The sequence below is a fragment of the Amphiprion ocellaris genome, chromosome 12 (assembly GCF_022539595.1).
Source record: "Amphiprion ocellaris isolate individual 3 ecotype Okinawa chromosome 12, ASM2253959v1, whole genome shotgun sequence".
NCBI lineage: Eukaryota > Metazoa > Chordata > Actinopteri > Pomacentridae > Amphiprion > Amphiprion ocellaris.
Window position 1 is genome coordinate 21,618,661 of NC_072777.1, and position 18,509 is coordinate 21,637,169.

The window sequence follows — 18,509 nt, forward strand, 5'->3', positions numbered from 1 at the left end:
AATAAATTACCCATTGTCCTGTTATTGACTCTTCATGAATGGAGCTCTCCATTTATTTACTTGAGATAATCTTGTGTGTACACAGACACATTTGCAGTACTTTCTCGAGGCTGAAAATGAAGTAAAATGTAGATCTTTCAAGACACATTCTGTTTGAAGTAGAGCAGTATTTGCTGTAACGCAGAGAAGTGTAATACTCGCGAATTGCTTCACCCTCTGTCTCGCTCTGTTGTATCTCCTCATCAGATGGAAGTGGATTGGAAAGCACGGCCACCCCCACATCGCCTCAGTCTGCCTCAGGGAATGGTGTTATCACTCAGCCCAAGAAGATCCGAGGTGTCGGCTTTGGAGATATTTTCAGAGAAGGGTCGGTCAAACTAAAGGTCCGACTGCCCAGCTCCGAAACAGAGGAGAAGAAGGAGAGAGTAAGTGTGATGCTAACAACAAAGCAAATGTGTTCTATAAATGTGTTACACATAATGCTACAAAATGTTAGCAGGTGGTGAAACAAGCAGAGAAGTTAAGCTCTGTGATTCATGCATATACACAACACTGCAAAACCTTGATAAATATTTGGATTTGATTTGGAGGTTGTTTTTGACAAATTAGTCCTTTATTTACTTTTCCAAGGAGTGTAGTTTCGGAAATGGGAAAATTCCACATACACCTGATCTAAGGGTGATTATTGCCTCAGTTTTGATAAGTGTGTTTGTTTGTTGTCAGTAATATTGTGATTTAGGCTGTAGCTGTCAATTATTTTAGTAATTGAGTATTCTAGTGATTATTCAGGTGATTAATCAAGCAGTCAGATTCTGTACTTGCCATGCGCGTTACAGCATCAAAAGCAGAAGTGAGTGCGCTGTGCAACAGAAATAACTGTCCTGGCAGAACACGGGCCGACATCTGCGGTGTATTGTACATATATAGTATAGTACAGGGATATTCAACTAAAACTCAAAGCCAAGGGAACCCCACGTGTGTTTAGTTGATAATGCAGAAATCTAATAAATATGTTTGTATGTTTGGTCTGTTTAAACCACTGGTACTGCAGCTGATCGAACACAAATAAGAAAACTGGTCAGCTTATTAGTATTTATTGCAGAGTATATTCAATCAGTAACATTTGTTTCACTTTGATTTGGCCACAAATTAAAGGGATTTCCTTCATTATGAGACAGTGTCAGACCTACATGCACTTCAATCCAATATCATGTTTGAATATATGAAGTGTGATAGTTTTATTGTGCAGCTGTTAGAAATAATCAGCTGCATTGATCGATTAAATAAACACATTACGCACGTTTAACAATTTTCTACCATTCCTGTCTCACATAATTTCCAGTAGGAACTTTTTAATGTCATAACTTTTGATTTTCCTCATTGTTCTCCATTAAAACAACCTGTTCACGATCGATTCATTTGATGTGTTAAATGTGTGCTGTGATGTGTGGACAAGTTTGAAGCAGAAAATCTGAATGAAAGACAGTTGATGAACACCTTCATACCTGTTAATGCTGACTGAGGTTTTAGTTTTTGTCAAGCTGACTTACACAAAGAAAGCCTGTGTATGGTTGAACTGCCTTCGTAGTTCAGCTTCTGATCTGTTAAATGCCATAAACACTAGAAAAGCTGCGCTGGTTAAAATAGAAGCCTCCCGTCAAATTTAAAATCCCCCATATAATTTATTGATTAATTAAGGTCTGTAGAGGATGAAATCTGGATCCAGACTCAGGCCGCGGCCCGCCAGTTGTTAACGTGTAGTTTTGTATGTAGTGGATTAAATAAAGCCTTGATTCAGAGAATTTTGCCTCGAGGAATTTTAGTAATTGAATTACTCAAATAACTGGAGGAATCGTTTCAGCCCTAATTGTGATCTAGTTGAAGAGCTGATAGCATTAATTAATTCTCCATTTAAGTTGCATATGCCCTCATTAATTTTTGACACACAAGTAGCACTGCAAAAAGCTGTGTGTTTTGGCTCCTGCAGTATTATTTTAAGTGCAAAACATGGGAGGAATCAATGGAAATTCATGCTATAACTACTCCACCTGATTTATTACCTCAGACTGAACACTGCAGCAGAAGAAACTGTCTGAAATGTAATGTCTGAGAACAGCTGGTGTAAAATCTGCAGCACTGGTTTAACGCACGCACACACACACACACACACACACACACAATGAAAAGGACTACAGCAGGAAAAACCACTTAGACAGAAAGAGATACAGACAGACACTGTTCCTGGAAACTTTCACACCAGTAAAACCCCTTTGACTTTGAAAATTAGACGTAAAGCTGTAACAGCTAGTGGATTATTACTCTGGCAGAAAATTCTTTACACAGCCAAGTATATTGTTCAGGAACAGCTACCAAATATGTGTTCATTTTAGCCTCAATTTTTGATGCCTTTTTAAAGGAATATGATCGGAAATGGAATATTTGGAGGTTTTAGACTATTGGTTGAAAGAAATTTGACATCTTAAGACATCATCTACGGCTAGGGTACTGGGTTTTTTCATTGTATTCATACATTTTACTGAGAAAATAATTGATAAAATGGTCATTCGCTGCAGCTCTAAAAAATTAGAGGTACAAGTAAACAGAACTTCAGTAAATTAAAAGACGCATCATACATTTCATTTACAGTGGCTGTCAATTCATTGTCACAGCACAAACAGCGACACCTACATTTCTTTCATTTACACTGTCTTTATGATGTAGTATATTATCCACATTCTTTATTTCTATATGTTTGATAAGTTCCACCATTCAGCCGATGTCGATTGGTTTACCAGATATGTTTTGCTAGGTCTATTTATCTTTGTTTACTGTTGACACTGAAGGAACCTGCCCTGATATATATGAAGTTTCTGTTTGTTGTGAATACACTTGCCATCATCAGCACATGTGGGAAGCACTTAATTCAAGTAAGAAATACCTTCACCTGACATACTATTTTATATCACACCTCACTTCTGTTAAGTATCATTTTAGAAAGTGTAGAAACGGTAAGTATAAAGTTTGAAATGGAAAATATCAGGAACCTTGCTTTGGAAGTGACAAACACAGAATATGCAGGTTGATTGATAATACTAATATAAAGCATTTAATAACATAGCTTCACTGCTTAATTAGTGTAGCGTTTAACTTCATTCTGAAACTCTCCCCTCTTGTCCTTCTCTTCCTTCTTCACAACAGCTCTCACACTCTTTCACCACTAACTCAGCTTTCTTCGTGCTCCTTCACTCCTCACGTACCACCACATGTAGCATGTTCTTACACTCTCCTTTTCACAGCTACAGATATCCTCATTTGGCCTTGACCAGCCCACATAATCCACTCACTGCTCTCCTCCTTTGACTTCTTGGGGCCTTTTTGATTATTTTCTGCTTATCTGAAATGTTTTATACCTGTCTGGTACCTGCAACAGGGCAGAAAAGGTACGAGCCTTCTGTGTAAGTAATTCTTTCTTCCTTTCATATCCTTCAGTCCTGAACTGCTAACCTCATAATTAACAGCATCCAACTTCCATGAGAAACCAAATTATTCCACTCTTTTCGGTTCACACTGTCTCATAGACAAGACTCCTCCACACAGAGCCACATTATCCACTCATGACCAATAAATCATTCCCATCTGTATGGTTTGCTTCATTTTAGCCAATCCCATCATTACCATCTGCTGCAAAGCCTGCACATCCCAACATGACAGACTCACAGAGAGCAGATGGAGACAGCAAAATCAAAGGTAAAATACTACAAATGTGTTTTATAGTTTTATTGTGCAAAGTATTTTATATTACCAAATTGTTTATCTAGGTGAGAGTAACAGCAATGTTTTTTTTTAGTTTGGACTGTCTAACCTAAGTTGTTAACTTTGCTTGTGTTATTTGTATTGGAGCTCCACCGTGTACTTCAATATGAAAAAACAGAAATGCTAAAAACACTGTGCCACAACCACAAACTTTTAAAAAGCGAGCCATTAGAGTTATCTGCATTTATTTATATGATTAAATATGGCAAAATCTTTAGTTAGATAAAAAAGTTGCATTTATGAATCCAGTGTGTTTTAAATACAGGCAAATCATTGTATTATTCTTATTCATATTGAATATATCATTTAAAGGCGGAGCTTCAAAAAGGTATGTGAACCTCTAGTGTACATTTTACATCATCTAAAGTAGAGGTTAGATCGAGCAAAACTGGAGTCACGTCGATTAAATTGGATTGCAAGTGTGGGTTACTTTACCTTGTTAAAGAAACTCTAACACTCGCTGCACAACTTTGCACAAAAGAGATTTCAGAAGACTTGTGATCAAGAACTTTTGATTTGAATAAATGTAGAAATGTTTTTTAAAGTAGTTAGATTAATTATTCAGTCCCAAAGTAACAGCTAGAGGTGTAAAGGAAATCACTGAGCAGTGACCTTGATCGCCATTTACACCAGATAACAAAAGCATCAGGTTGAGCCAAAGTAGGTCTATAAAGAACAAAGAACAAGAATTTCTCCTGGGGGTTGTGCAGGTCGGATCTGCAGTCACAGGAAATGCTTATTTAAGGCTGTTGCTTACCTTTGCTTGCTACTCACTTCATGTGGTTGAGAAATATCATAGCATTTCTGAAAAATATATTAACTTAATCTAAGCTCAAGATCAACTTAGATTTTTGACCGTTTGTGCTAGCATTAAAAATACAAAGCTGTGTAAAGCTACATGTAGCAATCTGGTGACTTCCCAATGAGCTTTTTAGATGTAAAGCCCTGTGATCTGTCCCCCTTTTTAATAGATTCCAATATTTTGGTTTCCTCAGCAAAAGAGTACTGTAAGGTCACGTTTGCTTTCGATTCCACGCATGAGGACGAGCTGAGCCTGAAAGAAGGCGAAATCATCCATATACTGAGCAAGGTAAGCTTCTGGGTGCGTTTTACAGTAAACTGTGAAATAAAATAACAAAAAAAGAAAAACTGGGCTTATTTGAGACTCAGTGAAACAGTGACTTCCTGACATGTGAACCAGAGAAACACTGATTTATATTAACTAAACTAACCTGTTGGATTGGTTATTTTCTGTCATCCTGCATAGCTGCAGAAGTGGTGTTAAAAGTTCACCAAACACCCCAGCCAACATAAACCTGGACACTCCTCACCTGACTGTGACTGCCTGAGGTTACGTTGGATAGTGGCTGTGCTTCAGATTTACATGAAACTGCTGAGTGATGAGCATATTATCAAGAAATTTGCAGTGATCCGCAAATGCTGGCAAATTTCAAGTTACCTATCCAGCAAACTCAGTTCTGAACGCATTTTAGGCGAGTTCATAACCATGGAGTTACAGTATCTGTCCTAATTATATATCAGTAGCACTCAATATACATTTGATGTTGTCAAGCAAATGCATTTGCAACAAATCTATCTATCCTTCTACTAAGCATAGTGAGGGAATCCAAAATAGTAAAATAGAGTTCAATTTTTTTGAAAATGGTAAGAAAACGTTAAAGACACCAGCAAAGACTTGACACCTTTTTCATGAAGGATTGATTTTATTTTAAGCTGAGAACAACTTGGAAACCAAACATGACATTTACCTTCATAGGCCCTTTTGTACCCACTGCTGATAGCTTTGCATTTCCAGTCTGCCTTCAGGCCAGAACAGTATCTGTAATCGCTGAAATTTGGTGTCTTTTACCATTTCTGTTACTGAGGCCTTCTAAGTACTAGCAGAAGTCATCACAATGTCCAACAGCAACGTTTATATGAAAAAATAAATCAACTAATGACTGCCACCAACAGCAGCTATTTATGCTGCTTTGTATTCACCTTTGCACCAAAGTTATCAAATGCAAATTGCACTCGATAGATTTTTCAACTCATTGAGACTCTGCTATGTACAAAGTAGAAGCATTACTAACATCAAACCTATTCTACAAAAATACTGTTAAGCAGCTTATTCACACTCTCATTTTCTCCCACCTGGACTATCGCAACTCACACTTGATCTGCCTCGGCAACGCAGCAATCATCATGTTACAATTGGTTTAAAACGCACACGCGAGATTGTTCACAAGCACTCGAAGCAGGGAACACACAACCCCAGTCTTGTCTGAATTGCATTGGCTCCCTGTTCGTTATAGAATTTAGTTGAAGATTCTGTTAAACTACTTTTAAATCACTACATGGTGTGACTCCATTGTACAACTGTGAATTTATATCAGCTTCTTCTGTACCTCGACCCCTGACATCTGAGGTTAAGTTACTGTTAAGTCCCACAATCTAGGCTTAAAACAGAGCTGGGCTGTGCTTTTACATGTTTTGAGCTCCAACCCTGTGGAGCAGGCTTGTCCTTACAGTCAGAGCAGCTCAGTCAGTCCCATTTTTATTACCTTTATGATGCAATATTAAGGTATTGCACTGTTTTTGCTGATGTTTTCTTTTTTAATGTTTTATTGACACTTTCTGATGCTTTATTTTTATGTTTTGTGAAGTGCCTTCAGAAATTAAATTGAATATTGTCTGCAAATCATGCCTCAAAGAGTGTAAAATGATGTCAGTATCTCTAAACAGTTCTTTAGATATGGCTTTTTGTAACAGGATGCCATTGTTTCCAGCTGAGTTGGAGATTAGAGAATCCTTCCTATATTTGAGATCACAGCTTATCTTATGGGTCACCTTCAACAGCTCTTTTTTTTAGAGCGGGCTAATAGCTAAAAGTTTGTGAGACTATGCTGAAAAACTGCAGTTAAACCCATGTTTGGAGCAGCATGTGTCAGATTTATAGAGGTGCTCTGGGACTGTGACGGATGTTTGTGCAGACTGCAGGAGAAAGATGAAAAATTTTGCTTTTTCTCAGTTGCATGAGCCCTTCGAAGATGACAACACTGTATGTCTTTGTTTCTTTCTTTCATAATTCTGGAGGCATTTACAAACAAAAGATGAGATTTCCAGGTTGCAATTTTACTCTCCAAACCTTTATATATGCCATAAGTGTGTGTCTTCTAAAAATATTCATGTCAGCAGTTAAGCATCATTCTTCATCTCAGTTGACTGATTTAATGCAGGAAACTTGTCCGGGGACCCCCATTTAGGGGTATTTAGAAGCAGGCGACCACACAGCAGATGAAGAGACCCAGGCTGTGCTGGCTCAGCTCAGCTGTCTCAGACATGTTGCCAAGATATGATGAATCTGACTCAAGGATTTGTTTTTTAATAGTGAGCGGTGACACAATCATGGGGTTTTTTGAGCCTCACTGTGTGTGTATTTTGGAGTGATGGCACCATCTAGTGGAGTTTGCAGAGAAGTGCTTGTAAAATGAGCAATTTTTTTTTTTTTTTTTTTTTTTTTTTTGCAGCGTGACTTTGCAAATTGAAAGATGCTTTGTTGCTTCAAATTTGGTTCTTCCAAATCTGTGTAAACAAAAAAAGAAATATCAGGCATCTTTTTCTCCGTGTTGATTCTCTTAACAGGACACAGGAGAGCCGGGTTGGTGGCGAGGCGAGATCGGAGGCAAAGAGGGTGTCTTCCCTGACAACTTTGTCACCATGGTTTCTGAAGGAGAGATAGAGGTGAGAATAGAAAAGGAACAGAATGAACTATTGGACGGCAGTTGGCTGGGAAATTAAGCATTTCAGTCAAAACGTTTTGCAAGTTTCCTATAGTGAAGATTGAGATACCTTAAGAAGTAAATGGTTAAAGCCTCAGGTAAATGGACACAATCATTTACAGTTTTTCAATCTTATCATCATCTGAATGCCATAATGCTGGTATGTGGAGGTGGTTTATGTGTGTGTGGTCTAAAACAGAACAGTAGTCATTATCACTAATGATAATAGACAAGAAATATATAAGCCCAGATAGCAATGGGGACATAAGCATGAAATGTAAAACACCTTATTTCATTTTGTCGCTCAGTTTATTTGGTCAAAAAGGGAAAATTATGCATTCCTGTATATTTGGGTTGTTACTGCTGGATCACTTTGTCATTTTTAATGGACTTTGTGAGCCAGAAAAGTCCACAGATAGTCCAAACAACAAACTGCTTTCAATTGTCTGAGTCATCAGGGTAAAAGCACTGTAGTCACATGCTGACATGCTTACCAAACGTGTCATGTATAAAAAAAGCATAACTTAGAACAACAGGCACAGATTACAGAGGGGTACAGACTAGATATGTCAGCGTTAACATTATGTGCATTTGTCATCCATCCAGTAAGTACTTAAAGGAAGCAGAAGACTTTAAGCAGGAGCAGGTCTTTTTCTTCAGCACTTGGTCTTTATTTACTCCTAAAGTATGAATTATGAGCTCATGCAAACACTGAACGTTTTGTGGCAAATGTAATTATCCCTCACACACACATGCACATGCACGCGCACACACACACACAGACAGACACACAGACACACATAGACACACACACAGATAGTTGTGATTTCAGTCAGCAATGGTACAGCGTCCCTTCTTTTTCCTCCGGCACTGTGCAGCCAGCAGGCTGATAAACACAGAGGAGTCAGGAGGGAAAAGGAGGTGGATGAGATATTATATTAGGGCAGTTTCTCTCCCAGAGTCTTAAAGTATATTGAGCTGTGAACCAATAGATAAAGTTTTCTCAGTATTGTTTTGAAAGTGTTAGAGTTATTAACAAGGTTCCATTCTCTAACATTTGTTATTATCGATTTAATCAGGTATGGCCAAACTGTGTTGTAATCTTGTCTTTGGTTAGCTCCAATATCACATTTTAACTGTACATAATTCTTAAAAATCATTCTGAAGTACAGATAGGCTGTGCATGATATGTTCTACATGACAAGGAATTTTGCTGAAACACATAGATGTTATTAACATCCAGGGGCTAATAAGTGAATGTAAATGAAATAATTGTCACGTACATATTTAAAGAGGTTACTTCCAAAAACAAAAGACCCAAAAGAGGACAAAAACAATAAATCCTGCCTGTAAGTGTCTTGATTCAGCAGAAACAAAAAAAAAAACAACTTGATATCCAGGAGAATAAATATTTAAAAGCAATACAGAATGCCTGAGAGCGTCACCGTATCATATTTCATAATACTCTAAATTACCACATGTGCTTGAATATTGTGTTTTCCTGTCCATACATTGATGTGGAGAAGGCACAAATTGGTGCATAAAATTCATCATTATGCAGGAAATGAACTGTTTCATGCTGAGAAATTTCCTGGAGGCCAGCTCCCCACTCAGTGTGTCCTCATCAGTGTTCTAACAAAACCTGTCCATGCTTATAATCAATTATAAGACAGCTTCCTGAGCAGATCTCCAAGAGCAGGTGAATTTGCATGTAGTTTAGCTTTTAAATTCGTACTAAAAACACACATCTGCCATCACAAAATGATGTGGATTCTTCACTGTTTCAGATAGAAAAGATCAAAGAAACAACAAACCAACAAATTGATCAAAAAGACCAGAGTTTGTTCTAAGCGAGCCAAACAGATGAGGTGTGAAAATTCTCAGAAAATGAATAGAACAAAAAATGAAGCCATAAACCATAAGCCATAAACATGTAAGCGCACTGCAGGTGAGGGTTTACTTGTGGGTAAATTCCTTCCACAATGAGCAGCTGGGTTGAATGTTCACCACTCGCTCGGGATTCCTGCAGCCTGCTTCAGCCCAGGGTTGCTATGGTGATTAATATTCTCCCTAACCAGCCTTTCCACAGCTTCAGCGTCAGGATTCACTGTTTATTGAATGACAATCTTAGAGGTTTTCTATCTATTGGTGAATTTGAAGCAAGTTAATTTAATTAAATCACCTTGGGACTCACTAATTTCAGGCATCGTATAGACCAAGGAAGTGACTGAGAAAATAATGGTTGGAAAAAACATAATGAAAAAACTTTAAACATGAAAATATTCACACTCCCTTAGATTTTTAGAATTTAGAAGTGGTTTATTGACCATTTATTCTGAAGATCCTTATTACGTGCATAATTTTACAACATTTTACTAAATTTCTGCTTAAGTAAACTAAGGAATCCTTGAAATATTTTGTCAATCTGAAAATGTCATCTGTTGTTAGTAGACCTGTATTGACATGAAAATCCTTTGAACGACAAGGAAATAAGTGTAATTAAAGCTGCAAGCAGTGTTGAATGGGTCCTCGCATCCTTGCTGGTCAGCGAATCCAAGCATGTCCACCTGGTCGCGCTGTGACTGAGAGTGTATTTCAGCCTATGGATGTGATGAGGGTGGGACTCTGGTCACACGTAAAATTTCAGGCAGATTGGAGCATGTGCAGGCTAATTCTGCAGCATTTCCTGTCCATCCATCAGGTGGCGCTATCACTGGGACTGTATATTGGCCTGTGAATGTCTTCGGGGCGGGACTCTGATCACACATGTAAAGTTTGAAGCAGATTGGTGAATGTACAGGCTAGTTATACATCACTTTCTGTGTCATGGCGAATTGTCGAAATTCTGGGGGCTGCCTTTTCCATGCCCTCAGACTTTTGGGGGGTATTTTGATAACTTTTGATCACCCATGCCTGGTGTACATCCTGGCCAAATTTGTGCTTCTTTCTGTTTGAGTTGTGTCCAAAAATGACCCAAAATAGTCACAAATATGACACACAATTCAAAATGGCTGACTTCCTGTTGTGTTTTGGTCATGGGTGTCAATTGCATTTTTGTGCATCTTGGTGAGTTACATAAGCCTACCAAATTTCATAGCTGTAGGTGACATGTACTGGCTGTAGTTCCTGTTTGAAATTTTCCAGGTGGCGCTATGGGGCCATTTTGCCACACATGTGCAATATCCTCTAAAACATCAAATGTGCCGCTGGTCCAGATATGTGTTGTACTTTTGGAAAGCTTTTGTCAAAAAATACTTTGTTTCTCATGGCAATGATGCGTAGCCTTGGCAACAACGTTCTATGAATAGTCAAAATCTTCACACTGTTGCAGCATCAAGGTGTGAAGACTGAGCCGACCAATTTCCAAAATGATATGACAAAGTTTTGGGCAATGGTACGTGCAAATGTAATGACAAAAACTTCTTATTGCCAATAGATGGCACTATGAGTATTTCTAAATTCATGAATGTGGAAGTGTTCAGACCTGAACTGTTGTTCATCACATAAGGTTTGGTCTAGATTGGATCATGTGCAGCTGAGAGATGAATAGTTCAATTTTTATGGCGAGAAATCGAAATTCGCCACGCCACCCCTTTGATGACAAGTCACTATTTTCTCTGTGAGTCATCATCAATGCGTTCAGGTTTATGTCACCATGTTTGAGGTTAATATGATCAACTGGCTAAGAATAGTACATCAAAGTGTAAATAATAGCTATTTCCTGATATTGAATGATGATATTGAATCCATTCCTCACACTGGTCAGTTCATCTGAGCCTTGACATGAGATGTTCAATATCTCACAGAATCAGCAGATAGGTGACAGATTATTGAAAAAAGTAACTTAAAATGTCTTTGGATGGTGTTGGGCTAGTGCTAGCTGCTCTTCAGTATTGATTCCTCAAATCTCTGAAACTCTACTGGAGGGATGAGACGGCATTCTTCTGAAGGATATTCCTTTGTTTTCTGTCCTTAGATCCTCTCACCATAGAGATTAAACATTCACACGTATATTGTACATCACACATGTTCTTGCCCTCTTGTTGAGAATATGGGGGATGATGAGTCATCTGACTTCATCACTTTTTTTCCACACCTCTGTAGACCAGTGCCTATATGTTTGCAGCACTGGATTCCCATGTGCATTGCCTGTCTGCATGTATTCAGGTTTTTCCTTTAATTTGTAACCTGTTTGTAATTTATATCATGGAGCAGCAAGTACAGTGAAAGTTTCTTACCTCCTAAATGCAGAAATCCTGTTTGATTTGTTCTGAAAGCTTTTCCATGTTACTAAAAGGTGTCTTGATAATCACCCACATTTATTTTGTATTTGTATTTTTGGTATTTAGTTAAGAGCTTTTTGCTAAGAAGTCTCTCACTGGTGTTTTTAATGATCAGTACAACAGCTTTTAAAGAGCATCTTCAGGTCAGGTTAATGGTGTTTTGAGCACATGGTGTAAATGCAAACTGTGAGTGCTCTGTTGTGAAAGCTAAGTGTAACTGATTTCTCACCCCTACTGTTGTTCATATCATATGAGGGACATCAAAGCCCTCTGAGGTGTGATTAGTGGAAGTCATCTGAGGTTTTTTGCAGATATTAATCTTTGTGTTCATGTTTCAGGCTCCCACATCAAGAGGGTCAGTGAAATCCTCACTGAAGCAGGAGTCAGAAGAGGTAAGCCCGAGAGAGAGTTGTTTATCATGCACTTTGACCGACAGAAGGTATCTTGGCACATTTAGCAATCCAAAACTCCTTTGCTAATGGGAATCTGTTATTTCTTGCAGCTGATGGTGGTTTCAACCTTCTGACTACATGTGTATTGGTTTTAGTCCACAGAAACTAAAGATCTTTGTGCCTCATGTTTGCCGTCCATTGTTTTTAAATATTTTAAGGCTACAGCTGTCACTGTCTTTGTTGTGTACAGTTACTGTGCTTATGGCTGTCGTTCTCATCTGTCATGAGGTCATAGGGTTAGGGTTAGAATGTTGCTGTTCATGTGTTCGCAAACAGGGTGTTGGTGACACAACAGCCGGGCCCATTTGTAGTAACTGTTATTGATTAGAGCTGCTCTCTTTCTATCGTTCCTGCTCACCAGCTGGAGTCACCACTCCAGGTTAGGTTGAGATAAGAAGCCAAAATATCCGATCACCTCCTGTGATGCTTCTTTAGCTGCGTCTAGACAGAAGAGAATTACTTTAGGTTAGAGATTATGATCATGTTTTGCATTCGGTTGGATACTGAATTGGTGACACTATTTTTGGATGTCCACCATGAAAATGTAGTGATTCTGTTGGGTTACAGATTATTCTTTTATCTATTTGCTGACTTATGCAGTTCAGCAACATCATCACTGTGCTCTTAGGTCCTTTCCACACTGATAAATAACTATAACTGTGTTCCAAATTGAATGTACCCTCAAACCGTATGTACTGTTTAATGCAGTACTCATACAACTGGTAGGTGCTACTTTGTCAAAATATTGTTGTCTGTAGTGTGAAATGAGCCGTCATCAGTTTGTATATTCTTGAGCCCTATTCACATGGAATTAGTATTGCCTTGGGACCAATGGTGATTTGCAATAATTGCGGAGGATGTCTGTGATCTTAATCCCATGCGAATGCGCCATGTCTGTTATTTGTAAAGTAAAAATTCCACTGCAAATTACCTACCACATTTCGCTAAACAACGACGGCCTGTGGTAATACTAGTCCCGTGCGAATCTGCATCTCTGTGATTGGGGGGTATTTTAGTTGTTGTTTTTGTATTTTGCCCCCTTTTCTACCTCTTTCCCGGTGGAATTATGGAGACTGCAGTGGAAATTATTGACAGCATTTTAGGTGCAAATGCAGGAGTAGGCATATACACAACAGGCCTATGGACCATTCGCAGAAATTTCATCACTCAGGGTAATCACTGTGTTTCTCCTGTGTGTATGACAATAAAGTTCTTGAATCTTGAATTTTGAAACAGAAAAATCAGATCAACAAGAAGAGGTAAATTTCGGAGGATATTGAGATGGATGACATGCGTAGCAGCATGCAGTAAGAAAATTTTTTTCTGGGCCCATCTTTCAACACGCTTAATACAAACGCCCTGACGGCCTGTTATCCCCTCAGTGCTGCCCACTGTTCTCAAGTCACGTTGCTGCTTCGACATATTTTACTGTTGGAGTGACGACTACATATGACGTTAATAGCGTACAACAGCGGATGTTGCGACGTGCAGATTTGACATCATATCCAGACTGTAATGTCAGTAAATTCAAGTAAAACACAGACTTCGCTTATGCACTGCAAGAAACATAGACATTGTGGGGTAATTCACAAATTACCAGAGATCCCCAGGTAATACTAATCCCGTGCGAATAGTACATTGGTTGCTTAAGGTTGTTTATACTCACGAGACACTGTGACGTAAGTGACATAAGTGAGGATTGTGGGCAGAAGGCCAGAAAAGCATGCAGCAAAGTTCAAGCGTAGCTTTACATACAGGTTATCCTCCATTTGACATGCTGTTAGAACATACTAAATCTTTTAATGGTGTACTGTATAGTATATAATATAGGCCTGTGTTCCCTCATATTTATACTCTTGTGCAGTGGTTCTCAAATTTTTTCTGTCAGGCCCCTTTTCGAAGGACAGCAACTCTACCCCTCCAATAATTTGTATACAACATTTATATATAAACTGTTTTTATATTTAAATGTGAATATGCAGGACTGTGTTTTTCTCCACCAAGGAATGCAATGGAATTATGTGACGATCGGCATACATTTGTCTGTAAATCTGTCCCTGTGCGGACAACGGATTTGGATGAAATTTTCAGGGAAAATCAGAAATGAAGCAATGACCACCTCATTAGATTTTGGCAGTGATGCAGCTAATAGTCTGGATCCATGGATTTGTAAAGGTAAAGGATTTCCCTTTGTGAGATATAGTTTCCGACAGGGTGTCACCGTAACCATGACAACAAGTGAACGCTGTGTCAGTTACCTGCATCAAATCACTCGACCCGCTACATATTTCAGTCATGCAGTTCGGTATCTGTACATAACGTACGCATGTACAACACATGCCTGTGCTCACGCAAGGTAATTTTTTATTTATTTATTTATTTATTTATTTATTTATTTATTTATTTATTTATTTAGTTAGTTAGTTAGTTAGTTAGTTAGTTAGTTAGTTAGTTATTTAGTTATTTAGTTAGTTAGTTAGTTAGTTAGTTAGTTAGTTAGTTAGTTAGTTAGTTTGTGGGTCAATCTGTATTAAATGGCCAGATTCCTTTTCTTCCCAGTCGCTCGCGCCCCTCTTGTCATGCCTCTTTGCCCCCACAGGAGGGCGCACCCCACTAGTTGAGAAACACTGCCGTAGTGAAACAGAAAGTAAGTTTACCACTTAAGATTTTCTGATCAGATAAACTTAAATATTGAAAAACAACAATTGAAAAATAACATTATCATTTTTTTAGCCCTAGCGAATATGACAGACACAAGTGAAACCATTTTTTGTATCATCTGTGGAAACATTCAGTGTTTGACAGTAAAGATGTTCTGTAGCTGCACATAGAATACTTAATTTTGTTAATACTAATCACACAGTGCTCCACACCAAATTCAAACAGTGAGTGTTTGTTTTCTGTCTTGTGATAAATCACAAATTTCCCCTGGCAGCAGGATGACGTTCTAATAATGAGAAAAGCTATTGTGTAAATGTGAGGTGGGATGCACTAGGGTTAGATAATATGATTGGATTTTAAATGGCTTGCTTGTTTAATGACTGTCAGCAATCAGCCCATCATTGCTGATTACTTTGCCCACAGGGTCTCTTGATTCCGTTTTCTGTTGAATGAGATGTCAGGGATAGAGATTAAGACAAAATGTCCGAGTCATTAAATGTCAAAAAGTAGTATTGACATATTGGTCATCAGTATGTTTGATTTATATTCACACCTTGAGAATTGCAGTGTAGTTAACCCCAGCGAGTCATTTCATCATTCTGTTGTCCCTTTCAAATATGTACAGGAGGTCCTCAGTTAACGTCATCGACCTACAGCGTTTTGTCGTTACGTCGGAACTGGTTATGGGCCCATCCTTGGTTTAACGTATGATGTTTCGTCGTTACGTGGAACTAGTTGAGGAGTGGAGCGGACGAATACGTTGTCACGCGGCACTACAAGACAGCTTTGTTTACATTTGCCGGTTGTAAGCCACCTTGGATTGTGCTACATTCACTTCCTTTTTGCCCTTCATTCGGACTCCTAAGCGCAAGTCAAACTCTTCTGATGGCAGTGCTTTGAGGAAAAGGAAAGCCATCTCCATGGAAGTGAAATTCAGTACAGTAAAACGCTCGGAACAGCATCAAACATCAGTCAAGTTGTAGAAATGGTGCAACATATTGTAGTGACCCCCAGTGAGGAATGAGTGAGACTTTATCTTGTTTGCTGGTCATTTATTTAACCTTCACACAGGCTGCTGTGGGCCATAGCCAACGTCAAAATAAGTACACAAACCCTATAACTTAGCTCCAGAATTAGCCGCCATTCCCACCTCTCCCTCACCCGACACATACGCACACGCACACACACACACACACACACATACGCACACACACACACACACACATACGCACACACACACACACACACACACACACACACACACAGAGACACGGAGCAGCACACACACCATCACAGCATGGAGCAACACACACACACACACTGCTGCTGACTTTCAGCCAATCAGAGGTGAGCTAACTAAATAGGCATGTTCACTGACATTAGGTAAATCTCGAACTGAACAATAAACATTGAAATCTCAACATCAACAACATCAGTCCGTTACAATATTCTGTTACCTTCTTGTAAAATGATTCATACATGCATAAAAGTCATTGGTATTCATGACTTTTCCGAAGAACTGATCAGGTTCCATATGAGTGTCTTCAAAGTGAAAGCTTTGTGAGCATTTACATGTGATAAATAACAATAACTTCATTAATTCCAGGATTGGTCAGTATCTGATAGTAAATTACATTTTCATCACTTGAGATGTCAGAAAGTTACAGTTCATTAGCTGCAGTCTGGTCATTTGCTTAATTCTTTGAGCTATTTGGAGCCTGTAGATGTTGAATACTAGAAGCCCAAGAATGGAGCATTACCGAGCACCATGTATCATTTGTGTACTCAGATTACTAATCAAAACAGTTTAGTGTCTCCCCCTTTGAGTAGGATTTACATCAGTGAAGTACTGTGCTATAATGTCACACATAGTTTCTCAATGTGGCTTGTAACGTATTGCGTATACCTTGTTGAATTTAGCTCTGGGATTTAGTAATACCAGAACTGAAATCTTGCCACAGTTGGTGTTGAAGTTGATGTTCAGTCACTCTGCTGTGCTGAGGTTGGAATTCTGACTGGAAAACATCAGAAGCAGTATTTAGACCTAAGAAACATTCCTTGTGAAAAAACAGCCTTCCAGTGATTTTTCTTTAAATCAACAGATTTTACCCTCTCATAGAGATAACAAAGCAAAAGCTGCTGAAATAATGACAGCTTTGGAACTTTCTTCATGTTACAGTCTGCTCTTAGCTTGCGCGCTCTTGCTGTTAGTTCCTTTTTTCTCAACACAGATGATAAAAACCTTATTTGTAATTACTGAATTGTCTCAAATTGGATTCACCTGACAACCATGTCAATCAAGCACTGAGGTTTGGGGGGTAAGGGTTATTCTGTAACTTTTTCATGTGCCAGTTGGTGAGCATTGGCTGAAGTCAATGTCACATGGTCATGTTAGTTTTTAGATATGTATATATCTGATGTGGCATATTTGTAGCAAATTACATTACTGCCAAAACTGAGGTAAAGCTTGATGAAGCATAATTGTAGGTGCGATGTAAATTGCTAAAAAGTGTATGTGCTGTCAGTCATAAAATAAACGGTGTCAGCAGAGATGTGCATCTCAATTTATTGATGAACTGAGAACAACAAATTAGATTTTCCATATTTCGACAGAACCTAATTTGTTACCTTTTCCCCTCCAGGCTGGGTTTTTGGACTTTGAGGAAGTCAATAACACTGTATCTTAAGGCGTCATCTTTGTCTGTGCTGTCATGGCTGACCTACTTTATCTGTCTTTTCCTTCCTGTTAGAAACCGAAGAAGCCACCTCCACCATCAAAAAGTGCAGGTAAGGAGCACTTCACACACCATGTCTCATTAAAAGAGTTCAATTTAGTATAGTTTGTATTTGAGAACCCTTCTTCTTAAACAAAAGGCATTCCTCACTGCTTAAAAACAAGAAGAAGTGCTCCGGAAATATCTTGTATGTTTGCATCTAATACTTGCTGGTGTCAGACACTGTGAAATTGCATGGTAATACATTTTCTAATTTTACCACTAAAAACATTAAATTTGCCAACCATGAATGATTTATAGAACAGTCAGAGAGATAAGGAAAAGGTCTTCTGTTCATGTACTGTTCAACTTTAGAATAGCATTATTTTTTAACCAATAACTATGTAAGGAATTCTACAGTAAGGATTCTAAAGTAAGAAATAACAAAATACTGTTCAACTTGTTGCATCATAATTGGTTGAGTTAGTATAGTGATTTTTAAAGATGAATTCTTAATGATTTCTGCAGAGTTCACCAAGTTCAATTTTAGACTTTTTAAATACCACTTAGAATGCAGTTTAGTGCCTTATTCACAATCATAATGGTCAAAATAGAAAACTATAGTAGAAAACCAGAAGGCACAAAAATGTTAGAGAATTATTGTTAGAGTCCAAGCACTGAGTGGTGTGAGAACCCTCTTGAATTGCAAGGAATTTTTTTTTTTTTCTCCCGTTAAACAATCGCATTTTTGTGAGGCCAAACATGCTCAAAAACTCATGAAAATTTGTAAACACACCACAACTG

The 18,509-nt window shown here is 38.4% G+C and overlaps 1 protein-coding gene across 3 annotated transcripts in view; it reads left to right on the forward strand.

Moving 5' to 3' along the window:
* Positions 1-18,509, forward strand: part of cd2ap (CD2-associated protein) — a 77,899-nt gene that overhangs the window by 27,357 nt on the left and 32,033 nt on the right. For 2 of the 3 annotated variants that reach the window (XM_023278549.3, XM_023278551.3), the window contains 6 exons: positions 247-425; positions 3,660-3,747; positions 4,785-4,903; positions 7,459-7,557; positions 12,217-12,270; positions 17,742-17,778. In XM_023278549.3, coding sequence (XP_023134317.1) covers positions 247-425; positions 3,660-3,747; positions 4,785-4,903; positions 7,459-7,557; positions 12,217-12,270; positions 17,742-17,778 — 576 coding nt within the window. The remainder of the gene's footprint in view (positions 1-246; positions 426-3,659; positions 3,748-4,784; positions 4,904-7,458; positions 7,558-12,216; positions 12,271-17,741; positions 17,779-18,509) is intronic. The other variant, XM_023278550.3, reaches the window with a different exon arrangement.